At 35.9% G+C, this 16077-nt stretch overlaps 2 protein-coding genes and 1 long non-coding RNA gene across 3 annotated transcripts; all 3 read left to right on the top strand.

Annotated features, from left to right (window-relative positions):
- Window positions 1-704: 704 nt before the first annotated feature.
- Window positions 705-16022, top strand: LOC103504816 (protein ERGIC-53). The gene is made up of 9 exons (XM_026820260.1): window positions 705-1084; window positions 1380-1436; window positions 1772-1869; window positions 7666-7838; window positions 8025-8209; window positions 8587-8767; window positions 13631-13836; window positions 15394-15481; window positions 15962-16022. Exons 1-9 carry the CDS (start codon window positions 913-915, stop codon window positions 16020-16022), a joined length of 1221 nt encoding a protein of 406 aa, XP_026676061.1. The 5' UTR covers window positions 705-912.
- Window positions 10163-10961, top strand: LOC108254630 (protein ERGIC-53-like). The gene is made up of 2 exons (XM_017449851.2): window positions 10163-10535; window positions 10831-10961. The coding sequence occupies exons 1-2, from the start codon at window positions 10364-10366 to the stop codon at window positions 10911-10913; spliced, it is 255 nt and encodes an 84-aa protein (XP_017305340.1). The 5' UTR covers window positions 10163-10363; the 3' UTR covers window positions 10914-10961.
- On the top strand, window positions 11201-12555 carry LOC113465614. Its single transcript, XR_003390267.1, has 2 exons — window positions 11201-11271; window positions 12020-12555. It is a non-coding gene; the product is annotated as an uncharacterized LOC113465614 (long non-coding RNA).
- Window positions 16023-16077: the final 55 nt, after the last annotated feature.

The following is a 16077-nucleotide window of genomic DNA, read 5'->3' as shown; positions in this document are numbered from 1 at the left end:
TCATGAGAGTAGGTACCTATCTAATACAAGCTGATGCGACGTGGTGATACTTTATTATGCCAATTAATTCCTAAACCTAGTATCATCAGAAGAGCAGAAATATATTCTGGAAACAAAACATATCCACGTGTTAAATTTCTGCAGCCACATCACTGATAGTAACGACCAAGAATCAAAATTAGGACCTTCTAAACTACAGTTCTTCAAGTTCAAACTATTGACGTGTTAGGTATCACCAGCCGTCATGAAAAATAGGAAAGCTCATAAAAAGGTTTGGTTTATGGAGATTCATGTTTAATCTCACAAAAGATTTACGTCTATTTTTTCTCGCTAAATAATTTACAAGGCCTTTAAGAATACAAAGTCGGAAAAATGTTCATCGTCTTATCTTTTGTGCTTAGCACATTGCATAATCATTTTACATGTGGAAAAGTCAGGGGTATTATTCAGATAGGGAAAGAGTTGGAAAAGGGATGTTGGACGGATTTCAATTTTCCTGGTGATTATTCAGGGAGAACTTTGAATTTTATTGCCCGTTTGTGTCTAGATAGGATGGAAAAATTAATAGTAAAAAATGCTTTCTAAACAAAAAGAGGATTTTTTTTAAACTTTGCCACCTCATCTCTTTTCCATTTTGGTTTGCAGTCCGTATTTTAGATTCTTATCACAATACAACGAGCATACCTAATAATAAAATTGTTTACATTTCACTTTTGACATTTTGGTCTTGATTGTCGAACTGGCTTTGGAAACCTTTTTTTTGGACAGAAATAGCCGATGGTCAAATTCCTAAAGTTTTCCAGATATTCCTCTTGATTTCACCAAGTAGTGTTTATTTTTAACAAATCTGTGTGTAATATGTTGTAGCCAGAACTTGGAACTTTGTAGAATCGTTAGAAATCAGTGCTCACTATGTGGCCCTTTAACAAGTGGTTGAATCTAAGTTTATCCCTAGTATTATGTTACCTAGTTGTCCTTTCTAGCTCACAAAATCCAGTAGAAAGGTTCGAGTACAAATATAGTTTCAAGCCACCCTATCTTGCTCAGAAAGATGGGTCTGTACCATTCTGGGAGTACGGAGGAAGTAAGTCCAAAGTTCTTCAACTTTCAGCTACAATATTGTAGGAATCGAAAGCCAACAACCAGCTGTCGGCTCTCATCCTTTTGAACTTATTCTGAAGATTATCTTCAGCATATGTAGCTACTTGTATTCCAGTAGAAGACAGCTATTATTCCAATATTCTTGTAATGCCATGATGGTGTTGAAATTAATGATGAAGCAACCTTAGTGGCTGAGTGGTCTTGCACAAAGTCTCTATAACTTTGTGCTTGTAATTCAGAGTTCTCTGAATTTATTCTTTGTTTTCTTTCTTTTTCAGATTGTATTGCAAGTTTAGAAAATGTGAGAGTTGCTCCTTCATTGCGCAGTCAAAAGGGTAAGTCGGAAACAAGTAAGGAGTGAATATAAAAGAAAAAAAAAAATCAAATCTTGCCCACAATAATTCTCAAAAAAAAAATTGTTAGGTACCTGCACCATATTCATATCAAAAAAAAAAAAAAAAAAAAAAAAAAAAAAAAAAAAAAAAAAACAGGTTGAAGGTACTGTGAATGATAAATATCATTTCACAAAGAAAAAGAGTTCTAACAATGTTCATGTGGCAAAATCTAATTTTAAAATCATTAGTACTAATGTGTACTTATATAGGAACATCAGAAAGACATTGTTTAAGTTACAAGAAATAAACAATTATTCTTATTATTAACATTTTAGGTGCAATTTGGACTAAACAAACAACAAATTTTGAATGGTGGAATGTTGATATTGTGTTCAGAGTCACTGGTAGAGGCAGGATAGGAGCTGATGGTTTGGTAAGTTATTAATGTTATTATGTATTTTGATATTCTTATTGTGTTCAGAGTCACTGGTAGAGGCAGGATAGGAGCTGATGGTTTGGTAAGTTATTAATGTTATTATGTATTTTGATATTCTTGAAAAACAGGAAAACCCAAATAATATTGAACAATAATTTATTATGACACAGACCTCACAACAGGCTGTGTTTATGAACAGGGCTGAGATGAGCTCGGACGAGGTGAGATAGGATATTGTTTCTACAGTTTTGCATTGGAGTGGTAACTTAAGCGAGGATAGCGTGGGATTGTTGGGCTTTTTTTCTAACCCTCAAAAGGCTGAGAACATTCAGCGTACCACGGGCAAAGCAACGCCCGTAGGTTACGACCAGATTTCCATGATGAACGAAGTCCGGGATGGGTTGTCACATTTGAAGCAAGCAGCCCTTGTCAGACCAGACTGTCCTGCTCCGAAAAGGCTGAGAACATTCAGCGTACCACGGGCAAAGCAACGCCCGTAGGTTACGACCAGATTTCCATGATGAACGAAGTCCGGGATGGCTTGTCACATTTGAAGCAAGCAGCCCTTGTCAGACCAGACTGTCCTGCTCCAACGCCTTGTATTTCGGTCACCCTGTTTGTGACGTTCGCGGTACTGCAGACCCTGGTAGTGGTGGCCTACATGGTGTATAGGTAAGTCAATCAAAATGACGGTCCCGGGTTCGATTTCCTCTGAGGTCGAAGTTAAATTCGGAAACTTCAGCTTATAAGTGTGGTACATAGCTACCCAATATTAATGTAGAATTCTGTTTCTACATCAATATTGCTTGTTTACCGAAGATCCTAGGTTCGATTCCCGTCGAATTGAACCCGGACCCTCTGGCGCGGCGTACAAACCGAATGTGGTACCTATTCAATATCAATGTAAATTTTTTCCCCTACATTAATATTGTATAGGCTGCCCATTTTCTTGAGGTTTGAAGCTTTCTAAGGAAATACTGGTCAAATTTATTTGAAAACTTGAATTTTCACGGTAGCAACTTCCAAATCTCGATTCTACTATTATCGTTTCTTAGTGATTGTCAATATAGTGAATTAGCGTTACGCTTGATCACACTCCATAAGGTTAAATAATTATATCTTGAATGACAGGAAGTTACTTCAATATCCTCACTATCGGAACAAGATTTATTGGATTTATAGGTTTCTGTATGTGTTGCGCACTTCTCTACTTATTTGTAGTGTGAGACTGTAATCTGTTGTGCTGGGTAAATTTTCGACTCTACAATCTATCTCGAAGGATATTTTTAAACCGGGTATATTCTATTAATACGTTTTGTCACATTCCATCCTCATTTCAAATGGCGACGCTTCAAAGTCACGCCTCTTACGCCGCGCCGTGCTGATCCCGTACAAAAGACGGGTCAACCATTAGTACGTTCTATAAAATCAAAGTTTCGAAATTTCGATTACTGATTTAGGTATCTAATTTGATGTGATTTCTGATTACAGAGACAAGAGGGAGTCGAGTTTGAAGAAATTCTACTAAGCACTGACCATCTTGTGATGAACTAGAAACTAATCCTTCCATCTTGAGTTAAGAGAAAGACAAAAGAGTTTCGGGTTTGAAAATTGTCCAATGTTGATATTTTTTTAGTTGTTATTGTTACTGAATTTGACCGTCCTTCCAACAATCTTTTTGGGGTCTTTCCTGTTAACGAATTATTTTCTTCTTTTCCTTTTGCATATTGTTCACTCCTTTAACACCTATGTGTTCAAAAGTCAAATCTATAAAAACTACTTAAAAGCACTTACCTAATTATTCTTATTTAAATGAAAATGGAGTAGTCAAGCGACATCTTTAAAAGGCTCTCAATTCGTAAATGTAGGTGTGAGACCCTGTTTGTGTGTAGGTGTGTAAATGTAGGTGAGTCAAGCGACATCTTTAAAAGGCTCTCAATTCGTAAATGTAGGTGTGAGACCCTGTTTGTGTGTAGGTGTGTAAATGTAGGTGTGAGTAGGTATGAGAGCTGTTCTGTTTGAAAGTTAGAAAATTAACTAAATATCGTAGTTAAAACTTGGCTTATTCAATGCCTGTTAAGAAGGGAGAAGTGTTACCTTCAATATGTTTAAACTATTTACCTAATTGGGTATTTGGAAAACTAATGTTACACAATAAAAAGGTTGTAAAATTATACAATGGAATCATTGTTTTCGAGTGAACCAGTTTTGAGTAAAATTCTACCGTGTGCAATATTATTTCATGTATCGTATTAATTTGTTTTGATTTTCACACTGAATTTCCTAGTGTTTATTTTACTTTTTTCAGAGAAAAAAAAAATCTTAAGAAGATCTGCTGGTAAATTGCTTTTATTTATTGAAACCGCGTGAAATTTGACTATTTCCAATTTATTCCTGTGTAATTTCCATCGCAAGAAATTAACTATATTTAAATTAATAATCTCATTGTAAAATACTTAGATATTATTTAGGTTTGGGTTTCTTGTATATAAAATAGAACATTGATGAATTTAAGGTGTATTTATTAATATTTTTTCAAAAATATGTATCTGTAATTATTACAAACCTACATTAGGTACGCTTTCGCAGATTCGCGAAAAAATCCCCAAAGTTTGTAGTAAAATACGAGGCAGCTCTAGATAGGAATTAGGTGCGTAAACAAAATAAACAAATTATCTAGCTAGCACAAATATAGACTTACTTTTGATGGAAAAGTTTCCTATCACACTAACGTAGTTTTAAACTTCGTTTCTACTTCATGTTTGAGTCCCATTAATAATTTTTCGTCACTTCACAAACACTTTTGTCGCTTACCTATTCCAAGTTTCTTCCGAAAGAAATGATGAACTTACGTAATGGCGATTTATAAAATTAAATCTCGTGAGCCAAAAGAAAAAAAAGTACTGATTAAGACTCATATGTTCTGCTACAAAGTGCACAACTTCTGATTGAATTTGAGAATAATTCTGGGTTTTCTGAAATTATGAGTTTTTGTTAAATAAATTTTTTAAATTTTCTATACCCTGTACAATCGTATTTCTTTACAACTCTATCACTCATATTCTAAGTATCGCACCTGATCATTTGGTGGAGGGGGAAGGGAATTGATTTTTATTAGTAGACCTCCTCGCTAATTCCATTCAAAGAAAAGAAAACAACTGTGAAGTGCATTAAGTAATAAACGAGTTTATTGAAAATAAATTGTACCGTATGATTTGTACAATTTGTCTTTATTATGTAAGAAAAAGGAACCACTACTTATACATACCTACTTAGTTTGTACATTGAAGCATTACTACTATCTAACCAATGAATATGAGGAAATTTGATCTCAGTCCCATTCGACATTCTGCGTCCTAAAAAGGAACAGACTTCACCTTCCATTTCGCAAATTCTCTTGTTTTTCTTTGTATCTTAGGTATGTTCGAAGAACTTATCTAAATAAATATTTGCCAAAAACTACAACTACAGTAGGTGCCACCTACCTTTAAGCATTGAAGCATTACTACTATCTAACCAATGAATATGAGGAAATTTGATCTCAGTCCCATTCGACATTCTGCGTCCTAAAAAGGAACAGCCTTCACCTTCCATTTCGCAAATTCTCTTGTTTTTCTTTGTTTTGGTATGTTCGAAGAACTTATCTAAATAAATATTTGCCAAAAACTACAACTACAGTAGGTGCCACCTACCTTTAAAAAACTACATTATGTCCTTAAAATCTATTTTAAATAAAATAAATAAATATTTACATAGTATAAAACATCGATTTTATACCACCTTTTGAAGATTCCAAACGGGGGTCCACCTTTCAAAAATTCCAAACTTGGGTCCAGTATGCCATTGTCTTGGTCAAATTCTTGGTATTTCCTCGTCATGGAAATACGCAGATTTGGAAAGACGTGGGAGATGGAGGCGAAAAAGATTACGAAAACTCTCAACCTCTTGTATGCGGGTGCATACAAGGTGAATTTTGTAACTTTTGCTGCATGAGAAACGCTTCTCTTTGCTGAAAAGAGAAAAATCACACGAAATGGAGTGAATACTTGCCAAAAAATCCTTATATCTTGGAAAGCTCCTTATGAAAATCAAATTAATTTTTAGTGGTAAGCTAAGAATTTGAGAAGCACCTTTTTAAAGTCGAAAACACCATTTTTATCCTCTATTACACCGATCTCCCCAGTAACCAAATAGGATTCTATCCAGGTAGAACCCAGATAGAATCTGGGTAGAAAGGAGGATGGGATAGGAATCCGATCCTATAGAAAACATAATTTATATACAAAGTTATTAGAAAAAATTGCTAACTTTTTGGAGTTTGCTCAACCCGAGCTTGGCAGACGTGAAGAATCTTTGGCTCAGAGACACATCTGTAGAGTTCTGGTGTGGAAGGTGGCCCGTATATCCCGCTATGGGTGGAAACTCAGGGGATATATGCTCGTCTGAAAAGGAAAATCGATACAATAGTGTTAATCAAAATTCCTATTTATTCTTATTCTTCGTCTTTTCCCGTGTACAGACGGGGTCGGCGTTTTTCGACAACCTCAATCAGCCCTAACTAGGGTGATTGCTTTGGATGCCCTTCGCACTCAACCTTTGCTATTTCTTTAGCAAGGGGAATTCAGGCTGGTGTTGTATACTATATACTTCCTCGTATACTCCCTGTTTAAAGTCCCCCAGCCAGACTACCCTTGAAAGCACGCGCTTACCTCTATACTTAAACTGTTCATGGGTTTCGTTGAGCGCCATATCAATGGTATCGTTAGATTTAATAGAAATGATTGGGGTCAAAGGTCTCAGAGCATTGTCCAAAGCCCGTTTGCTTTCGTCAGCCAGAATTCGCTTGCAAAGCTCGTCAGCACATTCGTCGGCAGCTTTTCGAAATGTCGTGCCGAAATGGTATCGCATGCCCGGGATATACCCTGTGAAAATCGGACAAGCTCGGTCAGCAAAAAAAAATAATAATAATAATAATAATAATGAGACAATTTTACGGCCCTTTTAAAATGACTGAATTGACCAAGTAAGTAGAATTTTAGAACTGGGATACATTATGATACATAGGTAGAATTTTAAGAGAGTATACCTTATGTATTCCAGTTACAAAATTCTGCCCAATGTTTCCCAGTTTTAAAGTCCTACCTATGTAGAACAGTTCTAAAAGTCTACCCATGTATTCCAGTTATGAAATTCTACCCATGTATCTCAGTTCTAAAATTTAATTATGTACTTTAAGAGAGTATACCTTATGTATTCCAGTTACAAAATTCTGCCCAATGTTTCCCAGTTTTAAAGTCCTACCTATGTAGAACAGTTCTTAAATTCTACCCATGTATTCCAGTTCTGAAATTCTACCCATGTATCTCAGTTCTAAAATTTAATTATGTATCTGTGTTAAGTTACCACATCATTTTCCACTTGCCAAGAACATCTCAGAATGGCCTATCTCAGCCCTGTTCATAACCACGGCCTGAAAAACAGGAAAACCCAAATAATATTGAACAATAATTTATTATGACACAGACCTCACAAGTCCAATGTAGCAGTTGTTACATAGTAAAAAAAATATGAAAGGAGGTATTTTTGGTGTTATATCTTTCAGGAAAACCCAAATAATATTGAACAATAATTTATTATGACACAGACCTCACAAGTCCAATGTAGCAGTTGTTACATAGTAAAAAAAAAATATGAAAGGAGGTATTTTTAGTGTGACTCCCAGAATATTAAAACAGCACAATTGATTCCAACAGAACTTGGTCCTCAATTTGCTTTCTTGTATCCTTATTTCAGGCATTCTGGTATACATCAGAGAAGGGTAGTTATGATGGTGAAGTGTTTGGAAGCTCTGACAGGTGGAAAGGTCTGGGATTATTCTTTGATTCATTTGACAATGACAACAACCATAACAATCCTTACATTATGGCAGTGGTCAATGATGGAAATATGGCCTTTGACCATCAGAAGTAAGTATTACTGGGGGAGGAATGAAAAATACTTGGTGAAAATACCAAAACATGGTGTGGAATGATTTGTTTCTCTATTACAAATAAATACCTATCAATGTAAGACATCTTTAGCCTATGTTGGTAGAGTAGGTACACCAAATACTAGCAGCATTTCATTTACATATTATTTTTCAATTTTTTCAGTGATGGGGCTTCACAATCTTTGGCCGGTTGTCTGAGAGATTTCCGAAACAAGCCTTACCCCACCCGTGCCCGTATCCAGTATTATATGAACACTCTGACCGTTTGGTTCCACAATGGTATGACCAATAACGAGCAGGACATTGAAGTGTGTCTACGAGTGGAGAACATCTATCTACCCAAAGAAGGTAAGCTTTTTTCTCTAATTTAAAACTTGTTTAAATTGGTTGTATTTAACTAGCCAAACACAGATGATTTTATGATTGGCTTTAGAGCAATACTGATTTTATTTATTTCAAGCAATAGAAGGTACAACTTAGCTAAGGTCTCCTTCATGTTAAAGTATATCTGTGAAAGTTAGTTGTTTTGATGTCTAAAAAGAAGAAGGAGAAGAACATGAAGTAAGTAGGCACTTGTTTTTATTTTTCATTATTGCTAGGTATTCTTTTTCTTTCTTTTTTTACTCGAATTTGGCCAACTAGGACCACAGATTTTTTTTATTATTATTAATATTTCTGTATAATCTTTAAGTACCTAATTGAGATCTCTTCCATCTCCCCACCAGGTTACTTTGGTGTGTCTGCGGCCACTGGAGGTCTAGCAGATGATCACGATATTCTTCACTTCTTAACCTCCAGCCTGTTACCTCCTGGAGCCAAACAACAAGAACAGGTTAATCAGGAAGATCAGAAAGTGGCTCAGGAATATGCTCAATACGAGAAGAAATTGGAAGAGCAGAAACAACAGTGAGTTGATTAATTGTTAAAATATACGTTCGTACGATTAATAATAATTTATTTATTTGATTTGAAGACATCTATCTAATCCATAAAAATTCAAGAGTGAGAAGACTTTGATGAGATTCTAGTTGGATTTCGTGGTGCACTCAGTCACAAGAGGGCTGTTGAATATTTAAATGAGTAGCTGGTGTGGTATAAAGGTTGCAAATTGGATGTGCAATAAGAGTATTTTGCCAAAATCTAAATTTTTTTTTTTTTTTTTTAGTAAAATCTTCTATATGTGAGTTTTCTGTGTGTCCAGATTTTCTCAGAGGAAACTTTTTTTGGTGGCTGCTCAGAATCTTATCGTCTACATACTCAAAGAAGTAGGCAATGAAAACCAATGTGCTATTCTTTCTCTTCATTCTTCTATCTCATTCATCAGTCATTTCATTTTCAAAAGCGAAGAAAACATCCAATACATATAAGACTCATATGTTCTGCTACAAAGTGCACAACTTCTGATTGAATTTGAGAATAATTCTGGGTTTTCTGAAATTATGAGTTTTTGTTAAATAAATTTTTTAAATTTTCTATACCCTGTACAATCGTATTTCTTTACAACTCTATCACTCATATTCTAAGTATCGCACCTGATCATTTGGTGGAGGGGGAAGGGAATTGATTTTTATTAGTAGACCTCCTCGCTAATTCCATTCAAAGAAAAGAAAACAACTGTGAAGTGCATTAAGTAATAAACGAGTTTATTGAAAATAAATTGTACCGTATGATTTGTACAATTTGTCTTTATTATGTAAGAAAAAGGAACCACTACTTATACATACCTACTTAGTTTGTACATTGAAGCACCAAGAATCAAAATTAGGACCTTCTAAACTACAGTTCTTCAAGTTCAAACTATTGACGTGTTAGGTATCACCAGCCGTCATGAAAAATTTAATAGGAAAGCTCATAAAAAGGTTTGATTTATGGAGATTCATGTTTAATCTCACAAAAGATTTACGTCTATTTTTCCTCGCTAAATAATTTACAAGGCCTTTAGAATACAGTCGGAAAAATGTTCATCGTCTTATCTTTTGTGCTTAGCACATTGCATAATCATTTTACATGTGGGAAAAGTCAGGGGTATTATTCAGATAGGGAAAGGGTTGGAAAAGGGATGTTGGACCGATTTCAATTTTCCTGGTGATTATTCAGGGAGAACTTTGAATTTTATTGCCCGTTTGTGTCTAGATAGGATGGAAATATTAATAGTAAAAATTGCTTTCTAAACAAAAAGAGGATTTTTTTTTTTTAAACTTTGCCACCTCATCTCTTTTCCATTTTGGTTTGCAGTCCGTATTTTAGATTCTTATCACAATACAACGAGCATACCTAATAATAAAATTGTTTACATTTCACTTTTGACATTTTGGTCTTGATTGTCGAACTGGCTTTGGAAACCTTTTTTTTGGACAGAAATAGCCGATGGTCAAATTCCTAAAGTTTTCCAGATATTCCTCTTGATTTCACCAAGTAGTGTTTATTTTTAACAAATCTGTGTGTAATATGTTGTAGCCAGAACTTGGAACTTTGTAGAATCGTTAGAAATCAGTGCTCACTATGTGGCCCTTTAACAAGTGGTTGAATCTAAGTTTATCCCTAGTATTATGTTACCTAGTTGTCCTTTCTAGCTCACAAAATCCAGTAGAAAGGTTCGAGTACAAATATAGTTTCAAGCCACCCTATCTTGCTCAGAAAGATGGGTCTGTACCATTCTGGGAGTACGGAGGAAGTAAGTCCAAAGTTCTTCAACTTTCAGCTACAATATTGTAGGAATCGAAAGCCAACAACCAGCTGTCGGCTCTCATCCTTTTGAACTTATTCTGAAGATTATCTTCAGCATATGTAGCTACTTGTATTCCAGTAGAAGACAGCTATTATTCCAATATTCTTGTAATGCCATGATGGTGTTGAAATTAATGATGAAGCAACCTTAGTGGCTGAGTGGTCTTGCACAAAGTCTCTATAACTTTGTGCTTGTAATTCAGAGTTCTCTGAATTTATTCTTTGTTTTCTTTCTTTTTCAGATTGTATTGCAAGTTTAGAAAATGTGAGAGTTGCTCCTTCATTGCGCAGTCAAAAGGGTAAGTCGGAAACAAGTAAGGAGTGAATATAAAAGAAAAAAAAAAATCAAATCTTGCCCACAATAATTCTCAAAAAAAAAATTGTTAGGTACCTGCACCATATTCATATCCATTCCACAAATTTCCTATTCGGGGTGCACTCAGTCTCGTGAGGACAATTGAGTAGCTACTTTAATCGAGTAGCGACCAGTGGCGGCATTACAAGTAAAAGAGACGGGCGATGATAAATATGATGATTGAGTAAATGAAAGACCTGTAATACTGTGATACTCACAAAGTTGCAAAGAGGCTTTTGCTTTACCACAAATAATTCACCCAATTCATTTGCATCAATCCGGAAACAATTCCAAGCGAGAAACTGTTCGCCATTCCTAAATTAAACAAGTAAGTATTGATAACCTAGGTATCTTGTCTTTATTTTAGGCGTTTGATTCAATTTGTAAATTTGACACATCCACTATTGTCTCGATTTGATTCAATTTGTAAATTTGACATCTCCACTATTTTCTCCTTATTCTACATACACAAAGAAGTATAGGCGTTCGATTTAATTTGTTAATATGTCACTTCCACTATTTATTGTTTTACTCGTATATTACCCTACGCCTTATCAGTGTCAACTAGAACAACTAGATTATTGGTCAATTTGTAACCGCTTTGACCACTAGTCAGTCGTAAAGTAGCAATTTATATGCATAGACCACAAACTTTCGTAACTTGTCAAGGCTTTAATATTGTCAGACTAGCCTGTGTTAAGTAATTAGTAACCAATGTTCAGCATGTGTGTAATAAATTAATCCTCATTAGGTCTTCAATTCATTAGGTAGGTAGGTAGTTATAATATTTACATATTGGGTATATCTGCTTAACGTATTACTATGGCAACCAGTGCATAGTGGTTGGAAAAATAACGAGGTAATTTAATTAGCTATAAGGTTGCAGCGCTCTAAAACTGTCCATCATCTAACATCTCTAAAAAAAAGTACAATTTAATTCTTCATCCTGGTTTCTAGCAGCCAAAAAAGTGGGTATGCCCACTTTGCTGTCCAATAAGAATTTTTATCGATATGTTAATACGAACCCTCATGTTTCTCTGTTTTATCAACATTTTCTGTTTCCTCATTTGTTTCAGAAGAGGAGCGCGGACCAGCGAGGAAGATTGTTCATCCAACCAAGCCGCCAAGTACAATATTTCCGTGCTCAACGCTTTCGCGTTGGACATTTTTGAAGAGGCCATACTGACCGAGAGGCCAAAACACGTCTACGTCATTTCTAAACCCAATGACTTCTCCCACTATCTGTCAGCCATTGTGGAAAGGTTCCAGAGGTCTCAGACGGACAAGCCGAAGGTCATTGAGGCTTGAGAATTGGAAATCTGGGTGTACCTATACCTACATGGGTGTATATTTCAAGCTGGAAGTCTGAGGATCAACTGAGCAAGCCGAGCATCTGGTCCAGTCCAGGGGTTGATCTTTTGAAAATTCAGTAGAGTATATTAATTTGAGGATCGACTCGACTGAGGAATGTGGAGATCTGGTGTACAAAATGAAGAGTACCATTCAGAAAGATGTGTGACTGGGTGGGTGAAACAGGAATGCATCACGTGATTCAGGCTGAACTCAGCCTTGTGAAGATTGTTAAGGAATTCAAAGCTAGTTAAAATCCAGGAAAAAAATTAAGGTGGTATGAACCCTAGAATTTGAGGATCGACTCGACTGAGGAATGTGGAGATCTGGTGTACAAAATGAAGAGTACCATTCAGAAAGATGTGTGACTGGGTGGGTAAAACAGGAATGCATCACGTGATTCAGGCTGAACTCAGCCTTGTGAAGATTGTTAAGGAATTTAAAGCTAGTTAAAATCCAGGCAAAAAAATTAAGGTGGTATGAATCCTAATAATGTGACCTTAATTACTTTAATCAGGTTTGTTGATAGGTTTGCCCCTCACATGCCAAAACTAATTTTTGTGATTGCATATAAATATGTTGCATAAAAAATAATAACACACTAGTAGGTACCACTTCTTTGACAAATGATAGGTACGAGTAGGAGGTACCTTGTTATTACGAGGTGCTTTAGAATTTGTCCCTAGGACAAAAATGATTGAATGGAATTTTACTCGAACAAAATAATAACTAATTTTTGTGATTGCATATAAATATGTTGCATAAAAAATAATAACACACTAGTAGGTACCACTTCTTTGACAAATGATAGGTTCCTTGTTATTACGACGTGCTTTAGAATTTGTCCCTAGGACAAAAATGATTGAATGGAATTTTACTCGAACAAAATAATTACCTTTGAAGACATCTATCTAATCCATAAAAATTCAAGAGTGAGAAGACTTTGATGAGATTCTAGTTGGATTTCGTGGTGCACTCAGTCACGTGAGGGCTGTTGAATATTTAAATGAGTAGCTGGTGTGGTATAAAGGTTGCAGATTGGATGTGCAATAAGAGGATTTTGCCGAAATCTAAATCAATCTCCAGTTATGACGAATTTTCCTTGGCGAAGCACAGACAACCTGCTACTATAATAATAGAATAGAATATACCCTGTTTATGCTGCCAAAATGAGACTGAAAAGTGCCTTTACTCCCACAGTCTAAACAAGGTCTTGTGTATTTAAATAAAAAGAATAAAATACAAAATAAAATAGGTAATGAAAAAATAATTTTTTGTTCCTTCTATAATTATAGAAATTATAATTATCATTTAACGTTTCGTTTTTCCTCCGACAGATATCAGAAAGATCACCCAGATGCTCATCCAAACGAAGAAGAATGGTATGAGAGTGAAAACCAGAGAGAGTTACGGCAAATATTCCAGGGTCAAAGTCAGCTGGCTGAATGGACCAAGGCGATAGCTACAGGGCTGGATGCGTTACAGCAGAAGCAGGACAGGATACTGGCCGTTGTAAGCCAAGGTGGAGGCATTCCCCATCAAGGTAAGCGTAACACTGTAGAACTAGAACTAAACTTTCCTAAAGAGAAGGTTCTGTAGTCTTAGGGAGGATCAATTTTTGTATACTAACTTGCATACCTATTTTCATTTCAGAGAAGAAGTACAAATCCCAAAAAGCTTTGCATGGCACAAAAATAGTCTGGCAGGCCACTAGTTGGAAATCGCTGATACAGTCGATCCAAATATGTACCTGTGTACTCGGTCTGAGTTGCTTATTTCTGTTGTATCCGGATCCAGGGTCAAAGTCAGCTGGCTGAATGGACCAAGGCGATAGCTACAGGGCTGGATGCGTTACAGCAGAAGCAGGACAGGATACTGGCTGTTGTAAGCCAAGGTGGAGGCATTCCCCATCAAGGTAAGCGTAACACTGTAGAACTAGAACTAAACTTTCCTAAAAAGAAGGTTCTGTAGTCTACAAATCCCAAAAAGCTTTGCATGGCACAAAAATAGTCTGGCAGGCCACTAGTTGGAAATCGCTGATACAGTCGATCCAAATATGTAAGTACCTATGTACTCGTACCGGTCTGAGTTGCTTACTTCTGTTGTATCCGGATCTTATAGATGTCTTATTTGCACTCAATATTAGAGTGATAAGTGCACTCAATATTAGAGTACATCTAAATCAAGTGCACTTGACTATTTGATGTGCATCTAAAATACAGTGGCTTTCACAATAAGTACAACAGACTCTATGAGTCGAAAGTAGTGAAGTACCTGCTATTAGATGAAAGGTTAATGTCTTGGCCATTTTGACAACCTAAAAACTCATTTAACATTAATATATCTAAAATTGAATAATAAAGAAATACCGAGTTTTCACTTGACTAGCCTTCCATTTTAAAATGTTACTTGACAAAGTATCCCGCCAGAAAAAGAAAAAAATCAGGGTGTTCACCTAATTTAATTGTAATCTGTTCCCCATAATATGTCAAAATATATGATACCTTGTTTAGACTGCGGGGGTAAAAGGATTTTTCAGTCCTATCTCAGCATGATAAACAAGGTATATTAACTAACTATCTGTATCCGGATCTTATAGATGTCTTAAGTGCACTCAATATTAGAGTACATCTAAATCAAGTGCACTTGACTATTTGATGTGCATCTAATTCTAAAATACAGTGGCTTTCACAATAAGTACAACGGACTCTATGAGTCGAAAGTAGTGAAGTACCTGCTATTAGATGAAAGGTTAATGTCTTGGCCATTTTGACAAACTAAAAAATCATTTAACATTAATATATCTAAAATTGAATACCTAATAAAGAAATACCGAGTCTTCACTTGACTAGTCTTCGATTTTAAAATGTTACTTGACAAAGTATCCCGCCAGAAAAAGAAAACAATCAGGGTGTTCACCTACTTTAATTGTAATCTGTTCCCCATAATATGTCAAAATATATGAGACCTTGTTTAGATTGCGGGGGTAAAAGGATTTTTCAGTCCTATCCCAGCATGATAAACAAGGTATATTAACTAACAATATGTCTCTATCTAAGTACTTTGGAGTATTTGTACTTATACTTATTTTCTGTTCCAGTAGTTCCAGGACAGCCTATGCCAATGATTAACAACGATGCTCTTCTAGCGTCTCAGAATAGTCTGCTGAGTACTGTGCAGGAACTCAGGTAATTTTTCCCTTAGAATCCTTAGATCCTCAGCTTATTTTATTAGCGTCTCAGAATAGTCTGCTGAGTACTGTGCAGGAACTCAGGTAATTTTTCCCTTAGAATCCTTAGATCCTCAGCTTATTTTATTATTTTCTGAAGCAACCTCCGTGGCCGAGTGGGTATCACACTAGGCTTGCACGCAGGTCCGGGTTCGATTCCCGGCGGGGCCGAGGTTTTTTTCGGCTCTGTGCTTTGAGTTCGGGGTGCATTCAGTCTCGTGAGGACAATTGAGTAGCTACTTTAATCGAGTAGTGACCAGTGGCGGCATTACAAGTAAAAGAGACGAGCGATGATAAATATGATGATTGAGTAAATGAAAGACCTGTAATACTGTGATACTCACAAAGTTGCAAAGGGGCTTTTGCTTCACCACAAATAATTCATGATTTGATTTGATTTGATTTTGAGTTTCATGGTTTTTCGGTAATTTCCTTTCAGGAACTACGTCATCGAAATCAATCAAAAGGCTGAAATTATGTACCCTACCCATCTCATTTAAAAGTCTCTATGTATCCCCGTTTGAAAACTATACCCATGTACTACTTATACCAATT

Source organism: Diaphorina citri, unplaced genomic scaffold, assembly GCF_000475195.1.
Source record: "Diaphorina citri unplaced genomic scaffold, Diaci psyllid genome assembly version 1.1 scaffold134, whole genome shotgun sequence".
NCBI lineage: Eukaryota > Metazoa > Arthropoda > Insecta > Hemiptera > Psyllidae > Diaphorina > Diaphorina citri.
The sequence above is the reverse complement of the archived record's forward strand: the minus strand, read 5'-3'. Positions and strand labels throughout refer to the sequence as shown.